This window comes from Microcebus murinus, chromosome 4 (genome assembly GCF_040939455.1).
Source record: "Microcebus murinus isolate Inina chromosome 4, M.murinus_Inina_mat1.0, whole genome shotgun sequence".
Taxonomy (NCBI): domain Eukaryota; kingdom Metazoa; phylum Chordata; class Mammalia; order Primates; family Cheirogaleidae; genus Microcebus; species Microcebus murinus.
The window spans coordinates 13,198,244-13,219,704 of record NC_134107.1 but is presented as its reverse complement, the minus strand read 5'-3'; the positions used below and the strand labels follow the sequence as shown (position 1 = coordinate 13,219,704).

Below are 21,461 nucleotides of genomic sequence, written 5' to 3'. Positions count from 1 at the left end.
AGATATGGCATCCAGGGAGGGTTTTTTTTATTTGTTTGGTTTTGGTTTTTGTTAAGATGGGAGAGGACCGAGCTCATTTGCCTGGTGATGGGAAGGAGCCAGGAGAGAGGGAATGGCACAGACCCAGGGGAAAGGGATGGCACTGGTGGGACAGGCTGGAGGCAGAGCCCCGTGGGAGGACTGGCCCTTCCTCCGTGGCCCGAGGGAACCGGGACACGGCTGCAGACATCGACAGCCTTCAGCTATGGCTGCAGTTTTCTCGGTTAAAGAGAAGACAAAGCCATCTGCTGGGTTTGGCCCTGGGACATGGATCAGAGATTTGGGGCAGGCAGGGGAGGAGAATCAGGATTGGAGGAACCCTGGCTTCTGTCTGCAGCCACTCTGGGTTTGGTCCATCCTCTTCTCATATGGGTGCTGGGACACACGGACACACACATGGTGTTTCCATGCACAGGCCTGCTGTATACACCCTTGAGGGCATTTCACATGCATGCAGGTGTTCCCATCAGTCCAGCTTGCATGTACCCGTGTGCCCATACACGGGCCTGTATGTACATGCAAGTGTGGGCGGGCGCATGTGGACGCTCACATGTCCACATGGTGGCCAGCCCCCATCTCCACCTCCAGCCCTGAGCATCATGGCTTGAGTTCTTATTGCTGTTTATTGAAACCTCCCATCAAAGAAAGGGGCAGAAGGCAAGAAGGGAAGGGCTTCTTGTCTTGTTGGGACTCAATCTTGTTAGGACTGAGCCAGGAGACGTCAGGAGACCTCAGGGGAAGAGAGCTGGGACAACGGGAGAAGGTGGCCAGTAGGGACGGGCTGGACAAAGAGAATGGCAGGGCCTAGGTTGCAGGGAGGTTGAGGACAGGGCTGGGTATGGGAAGGTCTATGGCTGACCCTATGAACAGGCCAGGGCTGGGCTGCGGACTGTGGTGGTGGTAGCAGGGATGCCTCCACCAAGCTCTCAGAAGGCTTTGTCCTAGGTGGATGGACCTCTCCAGGATGCCCCGCCTCAACTCCCAAGGTCCCCAAGGAGCTCAGATGCAGGCGGGGCCTGGGCTGGGATTAGTCTCTGGAGGGCAGGGAGAGGGGGTTTTGTTGTCTTCAGCTGGAGCCCAGGCTTGGTCCATAAGGCTGCAGAGGGATCATCTGGGATGCCTTTTCTGCTTCTGGTTCCTGCTTTGGCTCCTCTGCCCGCAGGGACCTAGGGACAGAGAGCTCAGGGAAGTCCTGGGCCTAGACCTGCTTTCCCAGGGAGGAGCACCGATGGGGGCCAGAGGCAGGAGACTGACCATTTTTCTAAATCTTCGATAGTCTCTGGCAAGGGCCGATTGAGCGTCTCAGGCAGGAAAAGGGCAGCACTGCCCCCCAGGAGGGCGGTGATCCCAAAGATGACATTGGGGATGAAGGGCTGCACCTCACCCGTGATTTTCACCAGTGGGGCCAACATGCTTCCAACACGGGTCCACATGTTACTTGCGCCCATACCTGTTTGCCTGGGAGGGTTCAGAGCAGGGATTGGCAGCCTGTGTGTAGGGTTCATAAAGGCTGGCTCTGGGACCCTTGGCCAGGGGGCAGGGGCCAGGGGGCAGGTGGCAGGAGGATGCCACTGTCCCACCTGACCCTGTGTCCTCTGGCTGGGCCCAGCTCCAGGTCCAGCACCTACCGGATGACTGTAGGGTATAGTTCACTTGTGTAGAGGAAGAGGCAGCTGAAGGAACTGGACAGGCATCCCTTTCCAAACACAGCTAGTACTGTCCTCAGGATCTGCATGTCTACAGAGGGAAGAAAATGTGGTGGATCTTGGAGTTCCAGAGCACCTGAATGTTCTCACTCCTTAGCAGACCTCGTCTTCCTTTTTGCTTTGGCTGCCAGGTTGCTCAGATCCAAACCTAAAGATGAATAATAGCCCCTCTGCTACTCCTAATGCTTTGCATGCTTGTGTCCTGCTATGTTTGCGTTTTCTCCTGGGTCTGATTCCCTGTTCCCATTTATATTTTGTTGTATATGTTCTTGTCCTAAAATGCCTCAAGCTCCTTTGGAAGGACACAGATATATCAGCCGACAAACACCTACATAAAATAAAAGGGGTCCAGGGTCATGGTGGAGCAGTTATGGGGTCTTTCTTGAGCAGAGGGCTCTGTTGTTTCCACATCTCGGGTTGTCCTCTGCAGTAATGTCACCCCGGATGTGTCCAGTCCCCAAGCAATTCCCCACACTGTTCAGCTACCACCATACTTTGCCCAGTCCAAGTCAGATCTGGAAAGGAGCTTCAATGTCATCTAGCCTAATTATTTTCTAGATGACAGACCTGAGCCTAAGAGAGTACAGGGACCTGCTCAAGGTAACACAGTGAATCAGAGGCAGAGCCAGCTGAACCGAAAACCCTGGTACCCCACTTTCTGGCTTGTGGCAGCTCTTCCAGAGGGTTCTGGGGTAGCCCCAGGCTCTCACCCAAGGGCACCAAGGTGAGAGCCAAGATGGCCCCTCCTGCCAGGAGCAGGGAAGCGGCTTCAGTGGTGTGCCGACCCACGTAGCTTAAGGAGAGGACAGTGATGAACTTGGCTGGGATGTCGACCCCACCAAAGATGACCTGGAGGATGTAGAGGTTGACTCCAAATTCTTCCACACCCATAGCCAAACCGTAGTAGGCAAAACCGGTGGCAAACCTGAGGGGCAGAGAGGGACGGGTTAGCACCCGCCCTGGTCACTGGGTCACCATGACGATGAACAGTTTCATTTCTTGCGCCAAATGCACCCGATGGTAGGGGCTGCCTGAGTGCTGTTTTGAGGTTCCTGAGGTTGCGTCTGGGCTCAGTGAGGACGTGCTGGAATTGACGGGCCACGTCTGATGTGGGCACGGCCCATCGTGTGCTGGCAACGGTGCCCAAAACTGACTCTAGGGATCAAGACTGGAGGGACCCTCAGAGACCAAAGGAGGTGGCAGGTGATCTCTTGGCCGGGGAGTGGTGAGTGCCAAGCTGTGCACACGGGCCAGTTATTCCTCCCTCCCCCCTCAGAACCGTGGGACCCTCTTTCAGGGGTTCCTGGACACACTGGATCCCGTTTGCATGGGGATGGCCAGGCTGGAGAAGGGGCTCAGAGCTAGATCATGGAAAGGGCTTTGAGGGAGCTGTAGAATGTCAGACAGAAGAGAAAACTCGCGAGAGGTGTAATTTCTGCCTTCAACTCTGAAGCCCAGGAGGCCAGCCTTGCTCTGCGGGCTCCAGAGGGGAGAGCTGGACCAGAGTGGGCAGTGACAGAGAGACAGAGCCCGGGGAAACTGCGGGGCAAGGGTATGGGCTAGTGAAGGGGTCTAGACCATCTGCCCTGTGGGCAGGGCATTGGAAGCTCCTCGGGAAGCAGACCTCAGTGGCTGGACCTGGGTGTGGGGCCCGGCTGTGGTGGCCCAAGAGAGAGGATCCCTTGACATCTCTGGCAGATGCCCTAGGGCTTGGTCTGTGGTGAGCCTGCCGGAGGCCTTGTTCAGCATCCCACCCTGGTGTGGGGAGGGAGGGGTGGTGGGTTACCAGGCCAGGGAAAGACAGAAGGTCACGCGGCGCAGCATGGGTGTCCGGAACAGATCACTTGCGCTGTACTTGGCCTTAGCCAAGGACATCTCCTTCTGCAGGTTGTGTTTGAGCTCCTTGGGGCAGAGGAGGGAGAGGGTGCCATTAGTAACCAGCTGGTGGGCAGGAAGACGAGAGGGCGGTGCAGGCCTGGCCCTCTAGAGGAGCTGGCTGGGGGGAGAGACGTGGTGTAGGCCGTGAGCAGGGGAAACAGAGGCCCAGAGTGGAGCAGCGGGGTCCTGCCCCCAGACTGCAGTCCCTATCAGTCCCTACCTCCAAGCTGAGCCTTTGTCCCTCCTCCTTCTTGCCATTGAAGGCAGCCACCCGCCGGAGTATCTTCAGGGCCTTCGAGGACTTTCCAGACAGGACCAGCCAGCGTATGGACTCTGGTGTCCACCTGGGGGCCAGAGTCCAGTCACAGTGGCTCCCCACCCCCACTCCAGAACCCCTTTTGAGAAGCTGGAAGAACATCAACAGCCTGGGCCAAGGGGCAGGAGGTCCAGAAACCCGAGCTGCCTTCTGCTCATGGAATTTAAACCTGACCAAAGTTGCACCTGGGCTGCCTGCAGCCAGCACAAATTCCAGATTTCTCTTCTTCTCCTTCCAGAGGAGCCTGTCCTCTGCCTCCCACCTGGGCTGCTTGTTATTGTTGGGCATCTTCCTTAGCTAAAAGCCCCAGGCTCTAGGCCGAGGCAGGTGGGGCCTGGGGAGAGGACAGCGTGTTCAAGGCTGGACAGCTGGAGGGTCGTGCACGTCCGCCTCCCAGCCTTCCTTGGGCTGCATTCCCAGTCCCCCTGGAGTAGAAGGGCAGGGCCACAGTCCTGGGGCAGCTCCAGAGGCGGCTGGAGGCTAAGGTGAGGGCTGTGGCCCAGGGAATGGGTTTCAGGGCCCTTCGGTTCTTCCTGCAAAGAGCACAGCATGAGGTCTTGCGATTGGCAAGTGGGCAGTCACCTCCATCTCCCTCGGGCTATGTTCTTGGAGTCGGCTCACCCTGAGCAATCCTTGAGGGTCACTAGGCAAAGAGGCGGGGATGGAGGTGTGGTGCAGAGATGTGGGAGAAAGGAGTGGTGTTTGCAGAAGTCCGTTCCAGGGTGGGGTCCGCTCCAACTGTGGCCCCATAGGTACCCAGGACCTGGCTGCAGTGAGGCCCTCAGAGAGTGGACATTGGTCATCTGGCCTCAGACCACTGCCCTAGATGATAGTGGTGGCTTCCTGGGCATGTCACTATCCCCCCTCCTGCCCTGACAGTCTTCTGAGTCTGCTGTCACCAAGATTACCAAGTGATGTCCTCTCAAACACCATAGTCAGGGTCTGGACTCCTTGGTATAGAGACAGCAATGGCTTCCGATTAATGAGCCTTGTTGTGTACCAGGCCCATGAAACTCTGGGTGACAGGCATTATTGTCTCCACTTTACCTAGAAAATTCTTGAGACTTGGAGTGGGTGAGACTCATCCCGTGGCAGGTGAAGAATGGGCCAGAGCTTGCGACTGTGTTCTGCCAACCACCTGGCCTCCTTCTACCTCCTGACTCTGCCTGCTCCATTGCTGCTTCCACCCCGCTGTGGACATGCCCCGAGCCCCAGCCCAGACCCCTGACCTCTCTCACTCTGTCCCCCACACTGCCCTTTCCCTCTACGAGCGTCTACTCTCATTTCCAAGCCGAGATTCCATCTGTTTTCTGCACCTTTTCGTGTCACTTTGGGGAGTTGCTTCACTTCTTTGAGCCTTAGTGTCCTCAAATGCCAAACGGGGGCAATAATACCCCCTGGCACAGAGACTCCACGGGGACCCAAGACCGTGTAGGGTGAGGCCCGGGACAGGCCTCGAGGGCTCAATGAAAGGTCGCTCTAAGGCTGCACTTCTTTCCCGGAGCTCGTTGGTGATCTCCTGTCCTTTGGCTCCAGCTACCTCTGGAGACTCATCTCCTGACTTTCCGTGTGGCCTCAGGTTCACCATGTTGATCCCGAGCTCTGTGCCCACGCTGGGTCTCTGACCTGGGCACCCACTGTCCCAGGTTCCCAGGCTGGGCTCCTTTTTGAACTTTTCTTTATCCTTCAGATCCAGAAGGCCCCAAATTCTCTGGATTCTTCCTTCAAAATGCTTCGTACACTTGTCTCTAGAATCTTCCTGCCTGCACCATCACCCCCTGTCTGTCTCTCCTCCTCACCCACGAGGGTCTGTCCTTCTCAGCTATTATTTTGCACAGGGAAGCTGGGCAGGCCTGCAGCACCATGGACACCTGCAGTGGCTTTCTTCCTCCTTCCGCTCGACGGTGCGGCCCCCTTGGCTCTCCGTGCTCTCTGCAGCCTGGCCCGTCCTTCTCGACTTACTCCCCTTCTTCAGCTTCAGGTGGCCCCTGACTGTCCCCAGGACCCCTGCCCCTCCTGCAGTACAGCTTCGCTCACATAACTCCTTCCCCCTGGCGGGCCCTCCCCTGGCTCTGGGACAGGGGACCCAGGGACAGACAGCCTTGGCCAGGCTGGTCAAGCATGCATTCCCCCTGTTTGGCCCGTGGGGGGCCTAAGAAGGCAGATGAGGAGGAGAGGGCCACATACCAGGATGACAGGAAGAAGACAAAGAAGGGGATGGACACGGTTAACTGCAGCCAACGCCACTGGGGGATAGCGTAGGCCAGGCCCGGCAGGATAAACTGGCCAAAGGTGTAGAAGTAGCCAGTTATTGTCGTCGCGAGGGCCCGCATCCGGGTGGGCACCCACTCCACATCTGCGGGAAGAGCCCAAGGACAAGATTAGGGTGCTGCTAGGCCCCAGGCACCTCCTTCTGAAGGGGCACCAGCTCCTCCCTCCCCATAGCGACTCGGTCTGATCTCGGCCCTAAGGGTCCCTCGTCCCCATTTTACAGGAGCTGCAGCTGAGGCTCCGGGAGGTAGGACTCAGCCCAGGTCTGTCTACTCCCAAACCCATGCTCTTGACCACTTCTTCTCCAGTGGCAAGTGACTGCCTTTGTTTTGCCTCAGTTTCCTCATCTGTAAAATGGGGATAATGGTATCACTGGCAAGTGTGGACTGAATGAGACTGTGTACCTAGCAGAGTGCCAGGCAAGGTCTCGGTATTGAAAGCTGCTATTATTATGCTGGTTTTCACTGTCATGTTCAGAGGGGGCCTCTGAGGTCCTGAGAAGGCAGTGCCTTAATCAAGGTCACAGGGAGCCTGAGGCTGAACCATGCTCAGACCCCACTCTCTTCTGGTTTCTGGCGGGGGCTCCCCCAAGGCCGGCTCCCTGCGCCCCTGCGGCTCACTCAAGATGATGGTGCTCAGGACGATGCCTGAGATGCCGCAGCCACACAGGAAGCGGAAGACGAAGTAGCTGTGGAGGGAGGGGCTGAAGGCTGCACCAGAGCCGCTGGCTGCCAGCAGCAGGTAGCTGCCCGTCAGGATGGGCCTGCGGCCAAACCTGCAGCTCGAGGGAGAGGAGGGGCCAGGTTAACCACTGCGCCTGCCAAGGCCGGTGACTCTGCAGGCTTTGGGGCAAAGGGCTGGACTTGAGTCCCCTCACCCACTGCCCTGTGGGGCATATACCTCCCTCCCCAGACAGAGCACTTCTGGTAATTGCTGTTTTTTGACAAGTTTGCAATTAGAACTCTGAGTTAATGAGTGATCCCGGCTACATCCACCCCCAGCTTAGCTGTCTGCGCAGGGTCACAGGATCACCGCCTCTAAGCGGTCCATCCGGCCTGCCTCCAACGCTACACAGCCGCTCTTCTGTGTCTGAAACCTGCAGGCTTTCCCCTGGGTCTGGGGCAAGGGCTTTGGGCTGGAGGCTTTGGGCCTACGAAGGGAGTGGGCTTGGCCAAGGCACACGGCGAGTGCCGTCCCACCCACCTCCCCCAGCTCTTCGCCTCTTTGTGTGTGTGTGTGTGGAGCAGAGTGGGGATGGTTTTCTCCTTGGGCTGTGCCCTTGCGTCTCACCTGTCAGACAGGTCTCCCAGCACGAGCCCTCCAATCAGTATGCCCGCCATGAAGATAGACTGGGCCATCTCCTTCATTTTGTTGGAGTTGCACACCAAGTCCCACTGCACAAGAGAAAGGTAGGGCCAGCCCGGCTCAGTCCAGACCGGCCTGCTCAGCCATGCTCACACTGTGCCTTCACACGTGTGGGTTCCCTGTCCCCGCATCCTGAGCACAATTTCCTCCCAAGCACAATTTCCTCCTTTTTTTCTTTGGAGACAGAGTCTGGCTCTGTCACCCAGGCTAGAGTGCAGTGGTGTCATCATATCTCACTGCAGCCTCAAACTCCTGGCTTCAAGCCATCCTCCTGCCTCAGTCTCCCCAGTAGCTGTGACTACAGGTGTGTGCCACCATACCCAGCTAAATTTTTCTGTTTTTTGTGGAGATGATGTCTTGCTCTTGCTCAGGCTGGTCTCGAACTCCTGACCTCAAGCAATCCATCCTCCTGTCTTGGCCTCCCAGAATGCTAGGATTACAGGTGTGAGCCACTGTACCAGGCCACCATTTCCTCTTTCAATCTGGCCCAGGACTCTTTGGGTCTGACTGTGGCTCTCTGGGTCCCTGACCAGCACCCCTCAAGCTTATGTGACCTGTCATATGGCTTACTAAGTGCTCAGTGGCCACATCATGTCTGGCTTCAGCATCCTCCCTCTTCCCCTCTGAGCTTGCCTACGGCCTTGTGGCTCCCTGATTGCCTCCTTCCTGAGGTCAGTCCCTCTGTCTGCACCCTGACTGCACCCTCTCTCCTCCACAGGGACAGTTTACTCTGCAGCTGCCACCTCCCTCCACCCTCTAGGCTCTGTCCCACTCTCTCCAATTCCTCCTCACCAGCATATGGGTGTGTTCAACTCTCCATCTCTCCTGTCCACACTCGCTCCATTTCTCCATTCCCTCCAAGGCCATACCTCTTGAAGGAGGAGCTGCACTTACTGTCAGCCTGTCCTCCTCTCCCCCTGGTTTCTCAGTTCTGCCCAACCCGTCCACTGAAACTGCACCCACCAAACCACCAAAGACTCCTGTTTCACGGCAACACGGACCCTCCTGCATCCTGCCTGGCTTGCCCTCTCCCTCCACCCAGTCTTCCTCCCACCATTCCATGGTCCCCCACCCCCCATGGGCTTCTCTCTCTGCCTGTCCCTTGGGACTTCCCCAGGGCTCTTCCTGGATTTTCCTCTCTGTCCTCTTTCTCAGGAGATCCGTCCTTCCCATGGCTTCATGTGCTATTTTATGCTGAAGATTCCAAATCCTTATCTCCAGCCAAACCTCTCTCCTGGCCCCTGGGCCAGTTGATTGAATGGCCCCCTGGGAATTCCACCTGGGTAATGTCACATGGGCATCCCCCACTCAGCACGACTTGTCACGCCACTCCTCCTTAAGGTCTCAATCTCAGTGACTGGCAACTCTCTCTCTTTTAATTTTAATTTTTAAAAACTTACGTTATTTTGAATTGGTAAGTCATAACTATATTACATGCATGGAGAACATGCTATGCTATATGTATGCAATGTGGAGTGATTAAATCAAGCTAATTTAACATATCCATCACCTCACTTGCTTGAAATTTTTTGTCATGATACATTTGAAAGCTACTCTCTTGGATATTTTGAAATATATGATACATTATTATTGACTATAGCCACCCTGCTGTGTGATGGGTCTCAGAACTTATTCTTTCTGTCTAGCTGGAACTTTGTACCCTTTGACCAGGAATTCCCCATCCTGTCGCTCCAGCCCCCTCACCCCCAGCCTCTGGGGACCATCAATCTACTCTCTACCTCTGCAAAGTCAACTTTTTTAAGATTCTGAGATATGTGAGATCTACATCCGTGAGATCATGCTGCTAACCCTCTCAACTCCTCCCTCTCTCACCCATGTCCTGGTCACTGGATCCTCACGTTTCCAACTTTTTTATATTTCTGGAATCTGGATTCTTCTATTTCCACTACAACTGTCTCATTGTGGGCCTCATTCTCTTGCACTCGGATTAATAATGACAGCCAGTATTTATTGAGGGCTTTCTAGGTACCGGGCACTGTTCTAACCTCTTTCTGTGCTTTAACTTCTTTAACCCTCACAACTTTATTATTTAGGTGCTAACATCACCTCCATTTTACAGATGAGGAAACTGAGGCCCAGAGGAGATTACTGCAGCAACATTCTGACAAGGTCTCCTGGACTTCAGTCTCATCCCCTCCTATCCATTCTTCCCCTGATAACCCTAACAGCTTTCTAAAACACTGCTCAAATCAGCTTCCTGTCTTGCCTAAAGCATTTGTCGACTTCCTCTTGCCCTTTGGGTAAACACAGATTTATTATAACCCTCCATGCTCTGGCTCCTGCCTACCTGTCTGGTCTAATCTCCTGCTAATCCCCAACTCGCACCCTTTGCACCAGCCACCCTGAATTACTTGTGTAATGAAGTGGAGAATTTAATTCACTAGAAATGCCTCACAAGAATGTTTTGAAAGTAAAGCATTCCAAAAGGGGAAGAACCACACATCTCAGGGAACTTTTTTCCACTCTCCTCAGCTGGAAGTGAGGGAGGACGGGGGTTGATAGGATTCCAGTTCTCCAGCTGTCTCAGTGACCCGGCATGGCCCGCAAACATGGCGGTCCCTTCTAGCAGGGAAGGAGGTCTGCATAGTTTGCAGATGGCTTGGGGGAGGGAAAAAGGTAAAAGAGGAAGTAAGGGCGTGTGAGGAGGAATATGCCAGTGGGTGTCTAGAGAGACTTCCCGTGCTTGTGGAATGCTGCATAAAGACCCTTTAGGAAAAACTAAAGGAAAGACCTACTGTTTACCTAAATTCATTCTCCTCTTCCTCCATAGAAAATAGCATGTTTCCCAAGTGACCTTGTAGCGGGGTAGGGACATGTGGTTCTTGACAGTGGAAACTGAGTAGAAGAGATGTATGTTACTTCCACCTCATTTGCTTAGGAGGAAATCCCTGGCCTGGACTTACATGCCTTCTTCCTCCCTGTTGGCTGGGAATGGTGACAAGTAGAACAACTCTGAAAGCCGAGTGCCAAAGATGGCAGAGCTGCCATCAGCCTGGGTCTCTGAATGACCCTATGGAGCAGAGCCGCCCATCAGCCTGAAATGCTACTCACCTTGAAACTGAGAAAGAGAAACACTTCTATATGCTTCAAGCCGTGAATTATTGTTGACTCTTTTGTTAGAGCAACCTAACCTATCCTGTTACACCCCATAATGAGTTGCAAATGGAAATTAGATTTTTATCCCTCACTACCTTCATGATATTTAGTACCTTAAGAAATCAAGCATCTATTTGGATCGTGAGAAGGTCAATGTCAGACCTGCTCGGATTAGTTTAAGGCTGCTGCCCTGCTCTACTGAGACCAGATCTGCTGGGTCTATTGTTTCTTTCCACCATGGAACTTGTGATCATGTAGCCTTTAGAATAACTGTCACAGGCCAGTTTACACAAGAAAATGGAGCAATTCACACAAAAAAATGCCATTTCTGGAATGAATTTTGGGTCATATTTAGAACATGCCCAAATCCTTACGATGGCCTAGGAGGCCCTGTAGGATCTATTCCCATCTTGATCCCTGTTACCTTTCTGCTGTCACCTGCTACTGCTCTCTCCCTCCCATACTCCACTCTCACTGAACTGATCACCTTGTTGTTCCGTACACATGTCAGGTGTGCACCTACTTAATGTCTTTGCTCAAATGTTATCTTCTCAATGAGACCTTCCTTGACCCCGCTATATTCACAACTATAACCCCCAGTAGTGTCCATCTCTCTCCTCTATTTAATGTTCTTTATAGCACTTATACCATCAGACATACTGAATCTTTCCCCCTTTTTTTTGTTTGCTGCATGTTTCTCCCCCAAGAATGTCAGCTTGATGAGGGTAAGGCCTTTATTCTATTTTGTTCACTACTGTACTTTCGATGCCTAGAACAGTGCCTGACACATAGTAGGCACTCAACAAACACCTGCGGGAACTGAATGAGTGAACATGTCATAGAAAGAACAGAGGGATGGTGAGCCTTAGAAGTTACAGATATGCCAATATCTAAACGCCCACACTCCAAATGCTACGTGGAGAACTGCCTCACTTCCCCAGAGTGAATGCATGTCAGGATGGATCATGCCTAGGCTGCATACAACGAATATATCAACATGTGTTAGCAAGAAGAAGAGAAGTGTTCTTCCTTCACAATCAGACTGGAAAACCTTCTACGGAAAATTATCTACTGGAGGATTACCATCCTTCAGTGAAGTTTGGAAGCTCCGAAGGAGGAGTGCTTTGTGGCTAAATATTTAAAAAATTGGACTTCAATAGCACTCTAAAGTGCTCCCAGAGATTTCATGGTTAATGACGCATGTCAGAACTGATGACAAAAATGTGGCTGTGGCTTTCCCGCAGATCAACAAATCCAAGGGGCTCAGATCTGAGACGTACAACTCTTATGGGTTGAACTGTGTTCCCCCAAAACATATGTTGAAGTCCTAATCCCCTGTATCTCAGATGTGACCTCATTTGGAAATAGTGTTGTAGGTATAATCAGCTAAGTTATGATGAGGTCATACTGAAGTAGGGGGGCCCTTAATCCTCTATGACTAGTGTCTTTATAAGAAGAGAAGAGAGGGACACACAGGGAGAACACTATGTTACAATGGACAGAGGCAGAGGTTAGAGTGATGCATCTGTAAGCCAAGGGATGCCAAAGACTGCTACCAAGCTGCAGAAGCTGGAAGAGGCAAAGAGGGATTCCTCCCTAGAGCCATTGGAGAGAGAAGATCGACACCTTGATTTTGGACTTCTAGCCTCCACATGTGTGAGACAATAAAATCTCTGTTGTTTTAAGCCACTCAATTTGTGACAATTTGTTATGGCAGCCCTAATAAATGGCTCGCTGCCTGCTTCCTGTGTATCCGAGTATCTGCTGGTTTGGTAGGCATGACGGGAAAAGGACTGCGGATAGAAGAGCGTGGCAGTCCGGGAGCCAGATGCAGAGCAAATGGGAGAGGTTTCCAAAGGCATCCTGGATTTTCCGTACAGAGGAAGATACACAGGGAGAATTTGCACTTGTGATTCTACAGAAGCTTCGTGCTATTGCATCCTTCTTTTCTTTCGCACTTGTCATGATCCCCTATTTCTAATAATGTTGCCAGTCCTTCAAAACTCACATCAGGATCATCTTTTGGGAATGCCAGGAACTTCTTTTCTGGTTGTCTGGCACAAGCAGGTGGTCGATAAATATTTGTGAAATGGATAAATGGATGAGAAGCACATCTAGACTCCCAGTGTAGGGAAGGGTAAGGTGTCCCTCATTTCTTCTTCCACTCCCAGCATCCAGCTGTTACCTCCAACAGGCCACCTATTACGCAGCATTCTAGCTGCTTATTTACCTGTTTTTCTCTCCTGTATCCTAAAACTTCACTGAGGACACAGAGTATCTCATTTGACTTTTTTTTTTTAATGTCTAGCAGCTAGCAGAGTAGTTGGTACATAATAAACGTTAATGTTTGTTCAGCGAATAATTAATGGGTGAATGGGGCTGGGGCCATTATTACTGATTAGACCCTCAGAGGGAAAGGCAACCTGCGGTTGGAGGGAGCCAATCGCTCAGCCTCCTGGTGCTTCTATTTAGCCCTTGGCATGGCCTTGTCTGATATTTCCCATCGACTTTTGGCAACTCCATAGGTTTTTTTTTTTTTTTTTTCTTTTGAGACAGAGTCTCGCTCTGTTGCCTGGGTCAGAGTGCCGTGGAGTCAGCCTAGCTCACAGCAACCTCAAACTCCTGGGCTCAAGCGATCTTCCTGCCTCAGCCTCCCGAGTAGCTGGGACTACAGGTCATTTCACCATGCCCGGCTACTTTTTCTACTTTTAGTAGAGACGGGATCTTGCTCTTGTTCAGGCTGGTCTCGCACTCCTGAGCTCAAGTGATCCTCCCGCCTCGGCCTCCCAGACACATAACGTTCTTGCTCCCAGTATTTTAGTCTGGAGTTCTTGGTTTTCTTTTTTCTTTCTTGGAGTATAACAGAGCCCAAAGGGAGCTAGGTTCTGGAAGGGAAGGACAGGAAGCTCACTACCGTGACTTTCTGTGTGGGCTGGTGCTCCAGGAAGGTGGTAGGCAAGAGAGAGAGAGAGAAGGGCTACTATGCCCATGAGAAAGCTTTGCAAGTAATGCCATAGTAGCCCATGACATAGGAACATTATTATCTCCATTTTATCGGCAAACAACCTGAGGCTCAGAGAGTTAGCTGGGTTCATTTCAAGATGGAGACTCAGGCTCAGGTCTGCGGGTCCCAGAGAGCTCTTGACTGTGACTGCAGCTCCCTGATGTCCCACTGTGTGCTTCGCTCTGAGCCCCAGGCTGCCAGAGGAAAAGCACAACACATGGGACCTATTGCTGTGAGCCGCCGTAGGACACTGTAGCCCAGGACAGGCCGGGACTGTGGTCGAGGAGGCAGTCAAGGTCGGAGCCAGGTGGGCTGGTCTGATGGCGAGTCCAAAGTGTGAGTGGCAAGAGGCAAGGCCAGCAGGCACCCTCAGAGGGGACAGCAGAGGCGGGTCACAGAAGGCCAGGGCAAGCCATTTGTGATTAAGATCATCATTGGCAGGATGGGAGCCCTGCTGTGTGTGTGGGAACCGACTGCACACACGGTCCCTACCCCCTAGAGCAGGGACAAGGAAACTGCCTGCTTTAGCTTTGAAGTTTTTTTGTTGCTGGGTCAGGCCTTGTTGAGAATTGCTGTTGCACTCCTGGAGCCCTGAGGGAGGGGATGAACCAAGCAACAAAAGAACATGAGTCTCCAGCCCTGCCACTTAGGAGCTGTGTGTCTCTGGGCCAGTTACTTAACCTCTCTGTGGCTCAGTCTCTTCATCAGTACCTACAGGTAACTAGTACCTGCTTCTCTGGATTGGAAATGACGTAGGGATTAACCAGCACCCAGCTGTATACCTGGCAAACAATGGGCACTCAGTTCATCACAGCTGTTTCATTATTATTGTCACATGTCACTGTAAGGCCTGCGCTCACAAGGACATGTGATGTGGTTTCAAAAAGGCATGGACTCTGGAGTCAGGACCCCTGTCCCTCCTTCTAGAAAAGCTTGACGCACCATCATGTCTGGGAAGGCCACCTTCTGCTGAGCCCAGTGTGTTCCTCTGAGCAAAGGGGCGGTAGTGCCTGATTCACTGGGCAGGTGAGAAGAAATGCAAAGCACCAGCCCAGGGTCCTGCATACAGTAGGTGCTCACTGAGTGAGTTCCTGACCCCGGAAAGCCCACAGGACGGCCCCAGGCCCCTTCTGTGCAGGTGATCAGGGGCTTTCTAGGTGAGAAAAGTGGCTGGGGTGGGGCTGTCGGGCCCTGCGCAGGAGTCAGCCTGGAGGCTCGAGGCTGTGAAGCGGGAGTGCGCTGGGCCGACAGGTGCACGAGTGGGCCAGGAGCTGGGCAGCCTGGGGACCTGGGGACAGGGGCGGAGGCAGTCAGAGGGGGCAGGCCGGAGACCTGGCAGGGGCACCTCCCCACGGAGGAGCCTGGCTCCTGGGAGGCCCTTACTGGGCAGGTTCCTGCTTTTCCAGCGGCTGACTCGGGACCTCCAGGGACTTGTGTAGGGGTTGGGGGGACGGTCTTCTTATGCCCTGGAGACAGGACAGGGAGGCCCAAGGCCCAGAGAGGAAGCCCAGGGGCCTTACAGAGATGGGCCTTGCTCATCCAGGCCCAGGCCCAGGCCCAGGCCCAGGCCCCAGGTCTGAGGCTCAGCGGAGTGGGCTGTGGGCTACACGCCTCTCTTAGGAGCCCAGCACCCAGAATCCATGCTCTCTGCTGCCCAGACTTAAAGGCTTTTGTTTCCTCTTAATGTCCTAGTAAAGCTCATTCTGAAAAATCCCAACCCTGTCTCTGCTGCACCAAGAGAAAGGAATTTGTGGTCACCCCTGGCAGGAAAGCTTAGGGGATCAGAATTGGGAGGGAGGCTGCCCTCCGTTCCTGTGTGGCCCGCTGCACTGGCTCAGCCCTCCCACCCCCACTCCCCTCCAGGAGGGAGGCTCCTTGTAACCCCCACTCTACAGATGCGGGGACTGAAGCAGGAAGGGGGAGGTGACTCGCCAGGTCGCTGGTTGTGGGGGTGGAGCTGGATCTGAGCAGCACAGCAGGGCCAGGTGGGGGCAGGAGGGTGGCGGAGTCTGGGAGCCTGGGTACATCCGGAGAGCTGTGAGAGCTCACTGCCATTGTACGAGGTGATCCCTGCACTCTTCCGGTGGGGACTAACTTTCCAGTTCTCAGACATTCCTATTAACAACAGTAACAACAACAGCAGCCTCCGCTAGCATGAACCGAACCCGGCCCGGTGCCGAGTGCTGCGCTTGCATTATCTCCTTCACCCTCACACTTGCTTTCTTAGCCCTTTCAATGGATGAGGAAACTGAGACATCCAGGAATTGCGACACTCCTAATAATTGGCAGCGTCACGATGTGAACTCTGGCTGCAGGACTCTAGTTCAGGATCCCACACTGTCTGTTCGCCTCTACTAAGTGAGGTCACCTGGACTGACCTCGCTCACTGCCAAATAACCCTGCCTTCCTCACCACCTCCCCAGAGCCAGCACATCCAGTCCCCTGCCTCCGTGCTAGAGATCTACCTCTCCATAGGTGGCCCAGCCGCTGCTCTGCCTCTACCACATGGGGGCCAGAAGCCCACCCCGCCCCACTGAAGCAGATGGAGCCCAGATTTGCCACGGCTGAACCACAAACAGAGCAGCCAAAGGGCTCTGCCTTTGCTGTGTCCAGCTACTGATGCTTCAGTGACGGGGCGGGGTCCCCTCCCATGAACTCTCACAGCTGAGTGTCCTCAGGGAGCCAGATCCCGATGCACTCCTGACCCGCAGAAGGGTACAGCAGTACCCCGAGGCCTGGTGACCCCTGCATCTTGCTGGAATGGAGATGCACACTGTCCCAGTTGCTGGAGTGGTGACTGGGAGCTCAGCTGGCACAAGTGTGGACTGATGCTGGTCTGGGTACCAGGCCTGCGGCCTCTGCTCTTGGCCAGGCTCCCTGGGGCTGCCTGAGGCGTGTCCTGGAGCACAAGCTGCTTCCAGCAGTCAGCAGTGTCTCTGTCCCTCTCGTCCCTTCCATGAAGCTCTGAGAGGGCATGTCCTTCATTCAGCATCAACTGAGCACTTGCCATGCACCTAGTCCTGAGACGACAGAGATGGGTGGGAGAGACCTGGTACCTGCCCTGGGGGAGCTACAAAGGCGGGAAGGAGCAACTGTGCACAGCACAAAGCAGCACCCTCCGCGGGGCAGCGGGCTGCACAGTCAGCCTCCCGGGGCATGCAGGGGGGCTGTGCAGTTTTGAGGGCCAAGGCCTCTGGTGCCCGGCTACCTGTGTGTGACTCCCCACTCCACCATGTACGAAATATGGTGCCTTGGGCCAGTGACCTGTCCCTCAGTTTCCCCGTCTGCAAACATGTGCTAGTAAAGGTGCTAACCTCAGAGGGCTGTTGTGAGGATTAACTTCGTTCAGATGTGCGACATGCTTAGAACCATCTGGCACATGGCGAGCATGGAAGAGATGTTAGCAACGATTACTATTTAATTGTTCCCTATGGGATTTTGTTTCTTTGGCTGTCTTCCATGTTTTTGGAGGATCTGCATGGGTGGTGGCTTTTACTCCTCTTTGTCATCCCGGGCCCTATATGCACACAGCAAGTCACCCAGACACTCGGACACTGACTTCCAGGTGTTGGGGCATCTTTGGCTCCCGCCATCCCTCACCTCTCACATTACTGTTACATTCAGTTACCAGACCTCACAGATTCCAACCCCTGATCTCTCTGGTATCTATTCTGCCTGTCCTTTCTATCCGTCACCTTTGTCCTGGATCCCTGTGCAACTTGCAGACAGGCCTCCCTGCTGCCATACTGTCTACAGGCCACTCTCTACCAGGCAGTCAAAGTGATGATCCTTAGAAGGTGATCTGAGCTCACCACTCTCCTGCTTAACACCAGCACATTCAATGGCTCCCCACTGCCTCGGGACAGGGCCTCGGCATCCAAGCCAGGCCCTCCTGTTGTCCTTTCCAGCCCCATGTCCGGGGCTTCTGTATCCCACTGCTGAGTCAGCTGTCCCCTGGCACCTGCAGTCCTGATTGTTCTGTTCTCTTCATGCTTCTGTTACTTTGCATTTGCCCCCCCCCACTGTTCTTTTGCCTGCAGCGCGCTTGCCCACTCCCGCCCGCTGCGTAGCCACCTCTCCTTCGCACTGAGCAGGCGCTGCTGGCCCCAGTGAGCCCTCCTCTCCACCTGCTCCAGGCTGGCCCACACCCCTCTCTGGCCTCTCGGCTCTCGGAGCATCCTCATTCATTCTGTGCCTGGCATTGTTCTAGGTGCTTGGGGCGCTGCAGCCAGCAAAGAAGTGGAAAACTCCTGCCTTGGGAAACTTGTGTAACCCACCAAACTGCCACCGTTCTCAGTGTAACGCGTTGGATAGCAATGAGTGTGTGTGCTGGGCGTGTTGCAGGCGCTATGCTTGATGCTGGGGAGAAACAGCGAACACAGCAGGGAGGAGATGCAGTCTAGGGACATGCGAGCAGCAGACATCATGTTTAGGAGCGCAGCCCTGGAGGCAGGCGCCCGTGTTCAGAATCTGCCACTGACGAGTGGTGTGACCTGAATCTGCCACTGACGAGTGGTGTGACCTTGAGCAAGCCACGTAACCTCTGTGTGCTTCGGTTGCCCACCTCACAGACGGAAGGGGTCATGATACGAACACTGTATAGCGTTGTCAGGAAGGTTAGAAGTGTTAATATCTGCAAAGTGCTTAGAACACAGCTAAGAGCTTTATATATAAATAAGTATCTGTTAAACAAATAAGTAACAATCACACAGACTCTGAACGCAGATAGTCCTAGATTCAAATCCTGCCTCTGCCCGGTTCCGGCCATGTAAAGCTGGGAAAGTCGTGGAACCAGGCCAGGCATCAGTTTCCACCTCTGTGAACCGAGATAACAATGCTTCCCTCCCAGAGACTACATCTCACGGGCTCCCGGGAGCCACACACACAGCGTGGCTGGCGCGGGACGGGCTCCAGGTAGGGCTTTGCCGTGCAGATCTGCTCGTGAGGCAAAAGCAGGATCCTGCCCTTGAGGGGCTCACAGCACCCAAGGGTGAGTGAAAACGTGGGTCTCTGCTCAGATGCCACCTCCTCCATGAAGCCTCCCTCATCAGTGCTTTCTCCCTCTTTTGAACTCTCATAAATATTTGTCTCCCTGCACCTCCTACGGGCTTTAGCTTTAAATTCCGGTTCCCAAACTAACCCACTGTACTGGACAATCACCCCCCTTCTCTGAGTCTCAGTGTTTTGTTTTGTTTTTTAAATCTGTAAGGGGAGATAGAAATCACCTTCGACAGAGCATCATTGTCGGAGCCAAACAAGACAATGTCTGCAAAGCACCAAAACGTGCCTGGCAGTCAGTAGTTATTCAATAAACGCCAATTCCCATTTGCTCATCTTCCCCCTGTCATTGTCCCCTGACTGGCCTGTCTGTCCACTGACGAGCCCATGTAACTCAATACACCTAGGGACGGCAGGTGCGAGCCAGCGCATCAGGGCAGGGATGGACGTCCGCGCAGGGGTGTTTCAACCCTCCACGCCATGAAGCCCCTCCCCCCACGCCCACCCTCTTGGGGCCTCTGCAGAACGTGGAATTTTCCTCCTTTCCCCTGTTGTCTGGTTAACCCTTGCCCGATGCTCATATCTCAGCCCCGGAGCTGCTTCTTTAGGGAGGGTTCCTCCAACGCCCACCCCCCTCCACACCCAGCTCAGGGGTGGGTCACAGTCTAAGGTCACTCTGAAGTTGTAATTTTACACTGTGTGCTGTACATTCATTAACTGGTGCTAACCCCACTAGGTGGTGGGCCCCCATGGGAGCGGGGACGGTGCATTTCTGTATTCCCAGAGCTTAGCACCGTGCCTGTCACAGAACCGGCCCTCACTAGCTGTTTGTAGAAGAAACGCTTGCACTGCGAGCATGGCGAAGCCAAAGCCTTGGTTGGTGTGCACCTGCACCCAGACCCTTCCTCCTCGCCAGCCCAGTGGCCTGGCCCAGGCTCCTCGGCAGCCCAGGCCCCTGCTCCTCCGCTGTCACGGGTGGTGCAGGGCGAATGGAGTGCCTGCCGTTAGCAGAGGGAGAGGGTCTACCCAGGCGTACCTCTGTCACAATGGTGTCCCCGGTGCTATTGTAGACCCAGCCGTCCAGGCATGGCTCAGTGGCCCTCTGGGTGTCGTTGGGCAGGCTGGCGTTGGGCAGATGTACGAAACGGAGACATCTCTCAGGCTTTCCATTCGGGCCCATGGGGAGCACCCAGGGCCCTGCGGAGGCATTGGGGGGTGGGCGGCAGTGGTGGGGAGGGGTGGCGGCTGTGAAGATCTGCAGCAGGTTGTGGTTCGCCATGTTGAGGATTGGGATGCTTAGAATGGCCACGTGCAGGAACTGGAAGGGGCCCATGCTGCCCACGCGGTCCAGGATCTCGGAGAAGGTCATGGCACTGGGGCGAGACGAGCTAGAGCTGTGGGTGAGGCCCTGGGCCGGGGAGAGGTATGTGTGTGCGTGTGTGATGTGTTGGCCTGTGGAGCGGTGACAACCGCATGTGGGAGGGTGGGCACGAGCATGTGGAAGGGTGCGTGTGTGAATGTGTAAAGGTATGCACGTCCATAGATTCACGTGTGGATGCACGAGGGTGTACTCAGCTGCATGGAGGGTTGCGGGTTCACAGGTGTATGTGTGTGTCTGCGTGTATGGACACAGGGGTGTCTACAGGTATGTGCATATTTAGACTGGAACATAAGGGCAAAACTGTGTGAACTCAGGTGTGTGTGTGTGTGTGTGTGTGTGTGTGTGTGTCTGTGGTTGTGAGTGTGTGTGTGTCCAACTGCATGTATAGGGTAGTACAGGCCACAGAGCAGGGATATAGGGATGTCGTGGATGTTGGCTACACAGGATAGATGGCAGGGGTGGGTCGGGTGGGGGGCATTCCTGATTGCTCCAGGCAGACAAACGGGGTTAGCAGAGTTCAGGCTGCCTGCTGAGAAAGACCTCCCCCAGCCCAGAGGCTTCTGGCTGTTTCTGGGGCTGGGCCCACCATGCTAGGGTATCGGAAAGAACCCAAGCAGGTCTCAGAGGGCATTAGGGGCTTGGCCAGTCGCAATGAAGAAGCAGGGCCTGGCCGTAGTAGCTTCTCGGGGGTTCCTGGCTGCCTAGGCTGGGGGCCCCCCACCCTTCCTCACCTGGTGGCTGGGTCCGGGTCCGGTGGGGCTGGTGGTCAGTGTGGCTGAGGTCCTTGATCTGTCCTAGGGCCTGGTAGCTGCTGTAGTCGGGCAGCTCAGCTCCAACAAGCTGTGTTTGTGCCTCCCCCGAGGGGGGCTTATATAAGGCATAAGCTGTTTCTCGGGCTAATGTTTGACTTTCTTTTGAGGATTAGTATCACCAGCAGGGAGAGTGCTGTGGACCCACCAAACCCAGCTCTCGTCAGAGGGCTGCCTCAGCCGGCGGGGGCAGGGCGGTGGCGTGGCTGAGCCGAGAGGGCTGCGGGCTGGACGGAGGGACGGGCAGCCCAGAGAGGCTCACGTTAGGGAGAGGCTGGGAGGGGGTCTAGCCGGAGCCCTGAGGGTCCAGGGTCCCTCTGAGGTGGGGATAGCGGGGGGAGAGTTGCTGCCGCCCTGAGCAGAGGCTGTCCTCTCCCGCTCTGCCTCCTCCGGCCCTGCGCGTCCTGGGTAGAGGCTCAGGGATTTGCCTCCTGGGAAGGGTTAGGGCACACCCAGACAGACAGTGTCACCTGCATCTGTCCCTGGGCTGCCAGGGCAGCCAGGGCCTCCCCGGCTGGGTCTCTGACACAGGTGACCTGCCCCCTCCATGCCCCCTGCCCCGATGGTCAGGCTCCTC

The 21,461-nt window shown here is 54.6% G+C and overlaps 1 protein-coding gene across 5 annotated transcripts; it reads right to left on the bottom strand.

Moving 5' to 3' along the window:
• Positions 1–643: 643 nt before the first annotated feature.
• On the bottom strand, positions 644–20,917 carry SLC22A8 (solute carrier family 22 member 8). Of its 5 annotated transcripts, XM_076001801.1 has the most exons (12): positions 20,807–20,917; positions 19,731–20,067; positions 7,501–7,604; positions 6,831–6,985; positions 6,127–6,295; positions 3,844–3,967; positions 3,532–3,647; positions 2,456–2,670; positions 1,668–1,776; positions 1,424–1,497; positions 1,294–1,318; positions 644–1,205 (listed from the first exon to the last, which is right to left on the bottom strand). In XM_076001801.1, exons 2-12 carry the CDS (start codon positions 20,061–20,063, stop codon positions 1,106–1,108), a joined length of 1,524 nt encoding a protein of 507 aa, XP_075857916.1. In that variant the 5' UTR covers positions 20,064–20,067; positions 20,807–20,917; the 3' UTR covers positions 644–1,105. The 5 variants fall into 5 exon arrangements, with proteins under 5 accessions (XP_075857916.1, XP_012633634.2, XP_012633635.2 ...); XM_012778180.3 differs by having other exon boundaries at positions 1,294–1,497; XM_012778181.2 differs by having other exon boundaries at positions 1,294–1,497; positions 19,731–19,815.
• Between the last annotated feature and the right edge of the window lie 544 nt (positions 20,918–21,461).